The sequence below is a fragment of the Hyaena hyaena genome, unplaced genomic scaffold (assembly GCF_003009895.1).
Source record: "Hyaena hyaena isolate Hyena2069 unplaced genomic scaffold, ASM300989v1 scaffold_55, whole genome shotgun sequence".
Lineage (NCBI taxonomy): Eukaryota > Metazoa > Chordata > Mammalia > Carnivora > Hyaenidae > Hyaena > Hyaena hyaena.
Window position 1 is genome coordinate 2,302,260 of NW_024080687.1, and position 12,080 is coordinate 2,314,339.

The 12,080-nt window shown below is 40.8% G+C and overlaps 2 protein-coding genes across 4 annotated transcripts in view; one reads left to right on the forward strand and one right to left on the reverse strand.

Annotated features, from left to right (window-relative positions):
- SUPT3H (SPT3 homolog, SAGA and STAGA complex component) overlaps positions 1-12,080 on the forward strand; it is a 554,087-nt gene that overhangs the window by 37,857 nt on the left and 504,150 nt on the right. For 2 of the 3 annotated variants that reach the window (XM_039231171.1, XM_039231172.1), the window contains exon 1: positions 4,201-4,351. The exons of the other annotated variant lie outside the window; for it this stretch is intronic. The gene's annotated coding sequence lies outside the window, so the exon portion shown is untranslated. Of the gene's footprint in view, positions 1-4,200; positions 4,352-12,080 lie in introns of those variants that run through there. 3 annotated transcript variants of the gene reach the window in all.
- Positions 8,482-12,080, reverse strand: part of LOC120231217 (runt-related transcription factor 2-like) — a 51,163-nt gene continuing 47,564 nt past the window's right edge. Inside the window, exon 3 of the mRNA XM_039231174.1 lies at positions 8,482-8,656. Coding sequence (XP_039087105.1) covers positions 8,514-8,656 — 143 coding nt within the window. The 3' untranslated portion in view covers positions 8,482-8,513. The remainder of the gene's footprint in view (positions 8,657-12,080) is intronic.

The window sequence follows — 12,080 nt, forward strand, 5'->3', positions numbered from 1 at the left end:
TCACTGGAATGCTCTTTCTTTAGATGTCTGCAGAGATCTCCTTCACCTTCATCAAGTCATTATTCAAACAGCACTTTCTCAGTGAGGCCTATCCTGCTTGCCCAATTTAAAAATGAACAAGTCTCTCACTCATTCCTCTTGTGCTTTGTCTCATTGCTTATCCCTTCCCTGTTGTATAAAAATTTTCCTCCTGTTCTGTTACACTCATGGCTTTCTAACATATTACATTATTTAGGTGTTTGCTTATTGTCCAACTACTCCTACTATGTTTGATGATGGCATAACAGACTATTTGTCTGTTTTGTTCACTGCTGTATCTACAGCTTCTAGAATAATGTCAGGCACATGGTAGGCTTACAGCAATTATTTATTGAATGAAAGAACTAACTAGCACCCATCACTTACACTCAGTGAATAGACCATGTCTTCAAGGGGAGAAAAGTAGAAGTTGTTTGCTTCTAGATCAAGAGGATTACATATTGAATTCAATGGGAATGAAAGCAATACAGTTTCCATGTGTCAAGAGAGCTCAGGGGCTCTATGCAACCTTGGTATTATAGGATTCCTTTTCTATTCTAGTCTCAAAATGTGATCATTAGCCAAAGACTAATTTTAAAAGATCCTGGAGTGTTAAATCTGTATTGAGAGGTTCCAAAGAGGATGGATCATGATTATAGTTTTACAAGCTGCTCAGTAATGTAATTCTTTAACATTCCTTCTCTCATCACTGAATTGCTCTTCCTAATTTGAAATCTATGAATGTAATGAGAAAGCATTGGAAGCCAATATGATAACACCCCAAATAATTATGCGATGCACTGCCCTCCTGTATTTCTACAGATTGGTGTAGTGTATATTTTTCATGTTGGTCTTTCTTTTGCAGTGCATTATATCTGTTGAATATCCATGTCAACTTACAGCACGAGCCTTGAATATTCCGTATTTTTTGGTAGCACAAATACATTGATTGAATGCTGAAATTATCTTGTACCACTTTAATATCCATCCTTTGGTCATTCCTGTTTTGAAGGAGTATAGAGTTTTAGGGCTGCAAGGTTTTAGTTTATTTGGTTTGATCACCTTACTTTACAGACATGAAAACTGAGGCCCAACAATGTTAAGTGACTTGCCCAAGTACCACAGAGCTGGCTGGAGCAACTTCTTCTAAAAGTAAAGCAAGCTACAGTTGAAAAAATAGTTCTTACTATCAAAACATTAATTGAATAAAACAAATGTAGTATGCAGTTCTAAACAATATGCAGTTCTAGCCAGTTTATATCCATGGTGACTATATAAGCATTAGACACGTGAGTGCCCATGTGGCCTAATTGGTTAAGTGACCCACTCTTGGTTTTGGCTCAGAAGATGATCTCACAGTTTTACGAGTTCAAGCCCCGTGTTGGGTTCTGAGCTGACAGTGTGGAGCCTGCTTGGGATTCTCTCTCTTTCCTTCTCTCTCTGCCCCTCCCCAACTCATACTGTCTCTGTTTCACTCAAAATAAATAAACTTATTAAAAAATAAGTGTCAGAAATCTAAGGCAGAGAGAGCAAAGAAGAAAACAATTGAAAGATGAGAAGAACTTCCACAAGCATCCTAATAAATAAAAATTGTGTATCACATAAGAGTAAGAATTTTGCAGATCACCTGAAGTGAATCGTCCTTGTGACACCTGCATGAGAGGAGACCAGCTCATCACAGAAATGTTTCTAAATATGTCTCCAAAGCTATTTGGAGAATTGGGGTTTCTTTTATTACCTAACCTAATCATTTTAGGATGTCAAGAGGCTTTCTACTTAGATATCTACACTTTCTTTTTGCACTAGTGCTCTATATGAGGCCAGAGGAATGTGAGCATATATGGTAACAATGCTTCATTTTCCTTTAACAGCTCTGTTTAAGGGACAGAGACATTTTTGTGGTGTGATTCATTTACTTGGTCTCCTGGTGTTTTCTCCATATGCTTTGGAAATCATGTATTTTTCTGAGAGTTGGTAGTCATGAAAGTCTTAATTCCAGCAAGAGAGTCATTGTTTTAGCTTTGTTACAATTAAGATACCCTAATAGTGTCGATAGTTTAGGATACTCGATATCTAATGGAAGATACTTTGACCCTTCGTGTACAGCTTTTTCAACCATAAAATTATGGTTAAGTCAAATTTTGAAAATGAATTGTAGGGGCACCTGAGTGGCTCAGTGGGTTAAGTGTGGGACTTCGGCTCAGGTCATGATTACATGGTTTGTGAGTTCGAGGCCCACTTCAGGCTCTGTGCTGACAGCTCAGAGCCTGAAGCCTGCTTCGGATTCTGTGTCTCCCTCTCTCTCTGACCCTTCCCTGCTCTCTCTCAAAAATAAATAAAAAACATAAAAAAAAAAAAAGAGAGAATTGTAATAGATTCCAGGAGGCAGGAACACTAGGATAACTCCTGCGACTTCAAAGCTAAGATTTCTGCCGACAGCACAATTCACGATTTCCTAAGGGTGGATTTTAAAGTTCCCTCTACCAGTGTCTGGTTTAATCCAGTTTCTGTTCTCAATGGCTCACTTTCAGTCACTCCTGTTGTGTGTGATTATATGTAGATTAGATACCAGTCCAAAGACTAAGATCTGTGTTCTATTTTGAAAAGCTAGATCAAATCTGGCCTCCAAGTGATACAGGTAAAACTCCCATGTAAGTACTATGGCAACATTTACTGAATGTAATTGTAATTGAAACGATCTGCTTTGGGTTATATTTCCTTAGATGTAATATCAATTCTTCTCTTAGTTTTCTCCTAATTATTTTCTTGGTAATGTACTTAAAAGGGCTTTTCAACTACTGTGTATATCAGTTTTCCTTCGTAAAAAATTGGTGACAATTGTTACTCTCCCTTCCTTATGCTCTACACTTTGCCCAACATTGTATTAAGTCTGATTTACACATTATGGCGGGTCTTTATATCCTAAATATATTATTTTAGAACTTTAAGGTTTTGGCAAATAGTGAAGTCTTGGGGAGATTACAGAGAGCTAAACACACAAGAGTCAACTATGATCTAGAGGAAATCGTCAAAGAAGTTGCCATTTTAAACAATGTAAGCAAGTAGGAAGGAAAGATTATTTCAGAACACAAATATTCATAGGTAGGAAAATAACAAGCAGTAATGCTTTAAAAACCCGACTGAAGGTTTGTAGTTGAATCTCTATGAAATACTTTATGTCTGACGTCATAGGAGCAAATGTAAGCATCACTAATTTTTTCTCCCTAAACAGCTGGAAAGAATGTTAAAACATAAGACTTCATATACATTGAAAGCAATTGAAGTAACTGACGATTGTATTATAGCACTCCATGTATAGCACTCAAATTGAGAGCACAGGACGTGCAGTTTAGTAGTGCGGATGCAGGGTTTAAAAATGAGCAACAGGCCAAAATCCTAAGGAAAAATAAAAATAGGGTGACTCCCCCCCTCCTTGAAATAGAAGCAGATTTTCATTATAAAAACGTGGTCGTTAAATTCCTGACTTGTTAAAATGAGTCTGGCCGTGGGAGTGAGCGGTATTCATTGCGCACCATCATCTCCGACCGCCTATCCGAAGACTGGTGTGCGTGAGCCTGCAGAAGGGCTGGTGTCTTACTGTCCAGAACGGGTTCCATGTCCACACCCCAGGCACCGAGGTCCCTTGGAGGGGCAGGCCTTTTTGAGCTCTCCGTTTCCCCTCCCCACTCTAAGAGCACAATCCGGCTAAGATTCCCCGTTCACCCCAATTCCTGGACAGAACCTTACTCGGGCCAATCCCTGCCCTCAAGTTGAAAACAAACTTCCAGTGCCGGTCCCCCAAGCCCTCGAAAATCCTAGCCCTCTCAGTTCCACTCTTAAAGAACGGCCTCGCCCACGAACACCCTTCGGTTCTCCGACCAACTCCACTCTTTTCCCAGCAGGCACCGCTTTCAGGCCCGCCGCCCGGACCGCGGGGGCCCACAGCAGAGAAAGCGGCTGCGGTGCGCTCCACTACGCCCCGCCCCCGGCGAGCGTGGCGGAAGTTGCTTGCTCGGGAAAGGAGACCACGGCCACCTGGTAGAGCGCGCATGCGCCAGAGCCCGCGCAGCTAGTGGCGGGGGCGTCTGCGGCGCTCCCTCCTCCGTCTCCGCAGCCCCCGCCCCACGGAGAGTCGGGCTCACGCCATCTTGTGCCCCCCCCCACCCCCACCCCTGCCCCCGCCGAGCCACCTTCTCCCTTTCTACACTCTCAGCCCTCCACCCCGCCCCTTTCCAAGCGTGCCCCGGGCCGCCGCCGCAGAAACCGCACCACCTCTCCCCACATTCTCCACGCGGGACGCGCAGCCGTGCCTACAAGTGTTCTTAAAGCAGAGGTTGTAGGGGGCGCGGGGCGCGGCGCGGGGCGGGCGGGGAGAGGTCTGCGAGCCGGGAGGGACGGCGCGCGGCGAGCCCCGCGTCCGTGGGCCCCAGCCCCGCCCTGATCCCAGCCCGCGGGCGGCCGCGGGGGAGGAATTGGCCTTAGCGCTCTAGGGTTGAAGGAAGGGCGGTAGCGTGAGGCGCTGGGCGGCTCGGCACCCGGTTCTCCCGCCGACCGTGGAGCTGGCTCTTGACTCCTCCCCGTCGGCGGGTGGGCGTGGGGCGAGGGAAGCTGGGCAGGCGAGCTGGAGCTGGCGTGGCCGGGGCGTGTTAAGAAGCACCTTCCGCGCCCCATCTAGGTAGTGTTTTGCGGGGAAGACTCCTTAGAGAAGGAAAGTGCTTTATGGGCGGGGCGGAAGAAGAGTTAGGTTGCGTTAGTGGAAGCGGAGCATCCAGGAAAAGGAAAAAGATCGGCTCTGTTCTCTGTGGGCTGAGCCCACATCTGTGACCCCTGCGGAAATTATCGAGCCTGCGTTTGCCTGGGTGTTCTGGTCTGTAACTGGGGGTGGTAGTAGCCTAGCTCAGAATTGTCAGGATTGCACGAGGTTATACAGTGATCAGGCACTGATCAAATTACATGTTAACATTAATTTTAGTCTTCATGTTTTAAGAAATTCAGAAGGACTGTGCTCTTGTTTTCTAAATTAAAAATCAAGACACTTGACGGTCTGATAAGAGAGTTGATTCATAGGAATAGTGGAATGTAGTATCTGGCAGAGGCGATACTAACAGTTACTTACATGTATTGTTAATGTACGCGTGGGTAACTAGCTAGTTACTAAACTAGCGTAACTCCCACGAGGCTAATACAAATTTTTAGCTGTTTGAAAGAAATTAGTATATTTCTATAGGGGAGGAAAGGACATAGGGTCTCAGTATATGTTAGGAGTCAGAACTTTGGAAACGGAATTGAGTAAGCTGTGCAGACATTTACTTAAAGACCAAATTGAGGATGGAACTCCTGGAATTTCTGGTGGATGTTTCAAAGAGACTGGACTTCACTGAATATGAGGAACAGTTTTTTTATGGTACTTTGCAAAAAGAAAATGCACTTCATTGCACTTAATTCATTGTTCCAAGTTTCTTAATTTCTGGGAGTATTCAAGCAAAGATCAAGAGCAGCCTAGGTCCCATAGTAGCACTGTCCAATATTGTAGAACTTTTCACCATGATGGAAATACTCTGTATTCTCTACTAATATGGTATCCCCTAGCATCATGTGGCTCCTGAGCACTTGAAATGTGGCTTGTGCATGAGGAACTTAAATTATATTTTAATTAATTTAAACATAAATAACTGCAAGTGGCTAGTCACTCCCTTATTGGGCAGCTTAAGCCTAGAATCTAGACTTTGAGACCCCTTCAAGTTCTTGATTTGGTTGAGTTTTAAGTCAAAGAAGCCAATTCTTGGAACATTTATTGCCTTAGGGAATAATTATATTAATATAATGCCATTTGCTCAAACTGTAATTCAAAACATGGGTCTCTTGGTACTATTACAGCTTGACAAATTAAAGCAAATTATTCTTTTGACTCCTTGGGTTGTACAGCTAATGCCAGACTCATCTAGAGAGGCATAAGAATACTAGCTGGTTTTTCCTTTAATCAGTATTTTACCATATTGTGACTATGGCTTTCCATTATCTCTTATCACTGTGGTTAAGTTTCAGTGAAAACTTTGCTACTTTTTTCTTTGTTATTTCTAAAGTTGTTTTCCATTTGGAAGATAGTGTTTTTTTCATAACCTTTTGTGTAATAAAGCAAGTTGATCATTTATAGTAGTAATCTTTGAGCATTGGGCCATTTTAGAAGTAGTTTTGTGGTTATCAATATTCAAAACTTTTGAAGAGAGAAGTCTGAAATTTGGTGATATTGGTAAGATTTCTTTGATATGTAGATTTTCTTCCTTTTTTAAGCAAATGTCTATAAAGTTAAGTTTGAGGAAAAAACTTAAAAAAAAAAACCCAAAAAACTTTCTTTATAGATACCACCCTTAACTCTGGCCTGGTGCACTTGATCTCAAGGCTGAAGATAATCGTTAGATCTGGGCCAAAAACTTAAAGGCCATGAATTACACAGTAGAATATCCTGTAACATACAAATTAAAATGAGTTGCTCTTGGGGCGCCTGGGTGGCTTAGTCGGTTAAGCGTCCGACTTTCGCTTGGGTCATGATCTCGCGGTTCGTGGGTTCGAGCCCCGCGTCGGGCTCTGTGCTGACTGCCAGCTCAGAGCCTGGAGCCTGTTTCAGTCTGTGACTCCCTCTCTCTCTGACCCTCCCCTGCTCATGCTGTCTCTATCTCTCTCCTAGAAATAAATAAAAAAAAACATTAAAAAAAAAATAAAATAAAATGAGTTGCTCTTATATAAGGTGACTGTAAAATCCAACTTTTCTGGGACAGTCATTGTTTAGAGCCTCTTTATCCTGATAGAGCCCTTTTTATATAAAAAATGTCGTGGTTGGTATCACATAAATATGGCCATCCTGCTTTTAGTCATATTGCTTGTTGAAGTTTGTAATATGTAATTTTTAGGGGAATTAATCATACTGCAATCTCACAAATGTACTAAAGTATTGAGAGAATTATGGTTTGTGTGCGTAAATAATAGGTGAGATATCTGCAGTAAGGCCAGCAAGTGACGTGTCCATATAAACTACTGAAGTTAAAAATTTTTGCTTTTCTCTTTATACTGGATGGAAATCTTGGGCAGTGTGATTTTTGCTTTTCTCTACATAAGTGATCTTTTGGGCTAGGAGGCTGCAAAGAAATTTAGGCCTTGTCAATGAAATCAGAAGATTGAGTAATCTTGTTGAAAATAATACCCATTTTATTTTATGGTGAAGTTGAGTAGTGAAGTCAGTAAGAAATCTATGTTTAGAATGTCCAAGAAGGATTTTGCTTACAGTTCTATAATAAAGGAAAATAATTGAGCCAAATGCATGATTATTAGTTTAACTTCTACTGTGGTAAGTAAAATATTTTATTGAGAGTCAAACACATTTGGTTTGAGTTCTCACTCTGCTGAGGATTAAATGAGTTAATCCATGTGATGTGTCGGGTGCAGTGTTGGGTACAGCAAAGCACATAAGTCAGTGCTCAATAAATATTAGCTGTTAAGCTAATAAATAAAAATTAGCCTTAAGCTTATTGAATAACATCATCTGGAAGAGATACTGATGTTCCGAGATGCATTGTGGATAGGTGCAGAGAGTACATGAGACTGATTCTAAACCTAGGTTTAGCCCTTTTCTACCATATTCTTCTTTTGTGACTTTAGTTAAGGTGTTTTAACTTCTCTGAGCCTCAATTTCCTCATGTGTAAAATGGAATTAATATATCACCTAATTCCAGCCTTCTCACAGGATTGTTGAATACTACAGAAGAGAATTACATAAATTGTCTTACTTTACAGACATTTCATTTAATTGGTTTTGTCTCACCTTGTCCACTTACTACCTCTGGTAAAGACTGATCTTAAATCTGCAAAAGCTGTTAATTTTATTTGTAAAACAGTATAGAGTATAATAGGCTCTACCTGAGGTTGCTCTCTTTAACAGGACTGTAAGTCTTGGGAACGGTGCTTTAGTGATGTGGTTGTAATATATTTTCTACACTAACAACTACATACCGCTAAGGGAGGTCCAACATTTTCATGGGCATTTGATGTATTCCATCTCCTGTGCTAAATGCTGTATCTCATTTATTTATCCAGGCATGTCATTCCCCCGCAATAGGTGATACTGATGAGGCTCTCACTTTCTGGAATGGATCTGTCCATTTTTTTGCGTTATACTACTGCCTCTTATAATACCTGGCTGATAGTTAATGGATGTTGAAGGTTGAATAAGGTAATGAATATGAAGATGGCATACTCCCTGGCATATGGTATGTAGTAGTTGCTGAAAAAAAAAAAGGTGTGTTCTTTGAACTCGGAGGGCATAAATTGGAATAATCTATGTGAGTGCACTTTATAAATGCAACAAAATACTATACGAATAAAATTAACACAGTGTAGCCATTTACTGCTAAACTGTGAGTCGGCATAGGCAGATGTTTCACAACAAAGTTCACTATGACAAACACATGGTGGAGGTCTTGTGAGTTAATTAGGATCAACTTTTATTTGTATGTTCCTTGTGGGATAGTAGAAAGAACTCTGGACCGGGAGTCAGGGGACCTCAGTTTTAGTCCCAGCTGTGTCACTAAATAGTGATGTGTCCTTGGGCAGTTCAAGAAACCCCTCTGGACTTCAGTTTCCTCACCTGAAAAATGAGGGATTTGGATGAAATTAGTTTTATTCAAACTGTAGTTCTGAACCTCAGATGTCTTTGATCCCCCTCCCGCCAATTGGTATAGTTGTAGTTTTGTCTATTATAATTGTTTATCCGTCTGCCTGAGATTTACTTGTAAGCAAAGAATTCGTGAACTTTTCAAGTTAGCAAAGTCTCTAAGACAACTTAACCACAAGTCCCCTGACTACTTACTATGTGTACAACTTCTCAGTGATTTCACATTATTTTAGTGTGTCAAAGGAAATGGGCATCGTTTACAAATGAAAAAAACCTAGGGCACTAGAATCAGAGAAGGTTAGTGAATTTTCGTTAAAAAAATGTATGGACACAGACGGAATATTTCAGGTTGTCAGCTACCTGGGATCAAAGCCTGGTTTTTGTTAGATTTGTGACATTTCCCCAGTTTTTACTCTTTGCTTCCTCATTGGTAGTGGGGATAATACTTGCCTTGTGGGTGATTGTGAAAAAATGCGACGTAGTACAGGCAAAAGACCCTTTATAAACTCTGAAAGGCTTATACAAATTCATCGATTTTTTTTTTTTTACATATCTATAGTATATCTCCAATTCCTTTTTTCTTTTTAGTCACATGAACTGTGCTTTTAACCACATCAGATAGTTTATTGACTTGTTTGTATATAAAATAGACTCCTCGTAAGGTTAAATATTTCTAGAATGTGAATCTAGAGTGGGAAAGAATCTTGATGTTTAAGAGAGCTCCTTTTTTGACATCCTTGTCAAATACACTTACTATTGAAAGTATAATTGACTAAAAAATTTTGCCCTTATCTGAAAAGTTAACTATTAAGTCACTCAATTATAAGATATTTTATGTAAAAATAACAGTGTTTTCATATGGGAAAAGTAAGCTTGCCGTTTTGTCAGGGGTTGAATGTTATGTATTTTAGGATGATCTGACAGACACATCGGCAGTGCACTTTAGGAACCGTATTTCCAAAGATTAAAGATTTTTTTTGAATCTCAGTATTGCACTAAGAGATTACTGGATGTGAAAGCACTTGAAATAGAATCCTACATTAATATGAGACTAAAGAAGAAAAACATAATACTACAACTTTCACAGGCTTCCGAGCAGTTTGACTGTGCTCCTATGTCTGTAAGTTAAAAAAAAAAAAAAAATAACTGCTCATGTAGCCAACCAGGATATGTAAATGCACAGTTTATATCTGCCTATTGGGAATTTTCATAGTTCACAGATGTTTTGATAGTCTTTTCAATTCAAATATTTTTTGGATACCCATTATGTGGTACCCACTATCTTCTTTATAACATTTCCTCTGAGTCAGGCAGAAATTATTCTTGACAGATGGAGAAACTGAACTTGAGAGATGATTAATCCTTACTATCAGATGCTAATATATTGATTAATTATCCTTCTTAGCACAACCCCATGGCCATGAATTATGTCCATTTTTCTGACTTACACCATCTATCACAAAACTTCTGCAGGATTTCATCTCTCCTTGAATGTCTTTTTTTTTTAAATTTTTTATTTTTAATGTTTTATTTTTGAGAGAGAGAGAGAGACAGCATGAGCAGGGTAGGGTCAGAGAGAGAGGGAGACACAGAATCTGAAGCAGGCTCCAGGCTCTGAGCTGGCTGTCAGCACAGAGCCCGATGGGGGGCTCGAACCCACGAACCGTGAGATCGTGACCTGAGCCGAAGTCGGACACTTAACCGACTGAGCCACCCAGGCACCCCTCCCCTTGAATGTCTAATAGTTGTCTCAGACTTACTGTGGTGTAACTGAACTCCTGGTTTCTTTGTTTTTCCCTTTGCAGCTTTCATGATCTCAATAAATGGCACACCATCCAATCAGTTGTTCAAGGCCCCAAATTTCACAGTAAACTTCAGAGTCCTCCTTGACTGTTCTTTCCTACCCCATATCTACTCCATCGACAATCAGCTGTGTCTTCAAAATATATTCCAGAAGTCTGACCAGTTCTTACCATCTCCACTTACACCACTAACTGAGGCCACCGTCCTCTTTTGCCTATACAACTTCGATAACTTTCTGACTGGTCTCCTTGCTTGTACCTTTGCTTCTTCTTAGTATAATGTCATGGCAGCCAGAATTATCTTTTTGAAACCTAAAATATTTCAAGTCACTTCCCTTTTTACAATCCTGTATTAGCTTCACATTATATTCAACTAAAATTTAATCTTCATCGCCTAGATGGCTTTCTATCGCCTGGCCTCTTACTAACTGTCAGACCTTATTTTCTACTGCTTATCCCCTTTGTTCCCTTCCCTCAGGCCACACTGGCTTCAAGATCTTGGTACTTTGCTGTTTTTTTTGCCTGAAAGTTCTTCAGAGCTCCACCCTGAGCTTCGTTCAGATCTTCTATTAAATGTCACTTCCTGGTTGAAAACAGCTTGTTTAATTTGCTTTCATAGTATTTGTCACTACCTCATATGGTATTTATATGCTCGTCTCCTGCATTATCGCATATTTCTTTTGTCTAGCCTAGCCACTATCACATTTCCTAGCTCTTCGCAAAAGTGTTTGGTTGGTAGTAGGTGCCCGGTAAATAGATACGAATGGATAAGCCAAAGCACAGGTTGTGCATCGGCCTTAAAGAAGAAAGTGCCTATATTGTAAAAGGAGGGAGTCAGGAGAAGATACAGGAGCTTTGGTAGAGGAGAGAGGAGGGAGGAAGTAAATAAGGGCCTTTCATTTCTCTGTGAGGGAGGAGGGGCAGTCATCTGCCACTAGTTGGGGAACTTCATTAATAAACTAAAGTGATATGTGCGCACTAAAATATTTAATGTTAAAAGAATTAGTAAATGAAAACATTAAATGTCAGGGAAAGGAGAATTCCTGAAGGTCGTGAATCTGGGGTGTCTTGGAGACCTTGATCTTCGGTTGTGGGGATTTGGATAGGTGGAGAGGAGACAGGAGGTACTGCAGTCGGGAGAACTGTGGGCCAGAGGTTCAGAAGAACCTGGGATGGTTTGGGAGATGCTGGATGTTTGCTTTGACCGCTGTGGGAAAGGAGGCTGATTTTAGACAAGTTTTGTCCTCCAGGGGACAGAGAGATATTGGATGCTTTGAGTAGAGGAGTAACCAATACTTACTTGCATGCTTATTTATTTATTATGTTTGTTTATTTTTTGAGAGAGAGAGAGAGTGTGCCAGAGGGGCAGAGCTAGAGAATCCCAAGCAGTCTCCATGCCTCTCAACGCAGAGCCTGACGCAGGGCTTGAGCCCATAAACTGTGAGATCATGACCGGAGCCGAAACCAAGAGTTGGACCCTTACCTGACTGAGCCACCCAGGCGCTCCAAGGAGTAACCAATATTTAGAATGAGTACTCGAGCTGGTATGCAGAATTAATTAGAAAGGTGGGAGATGGGTATAAAAGATATTCTAG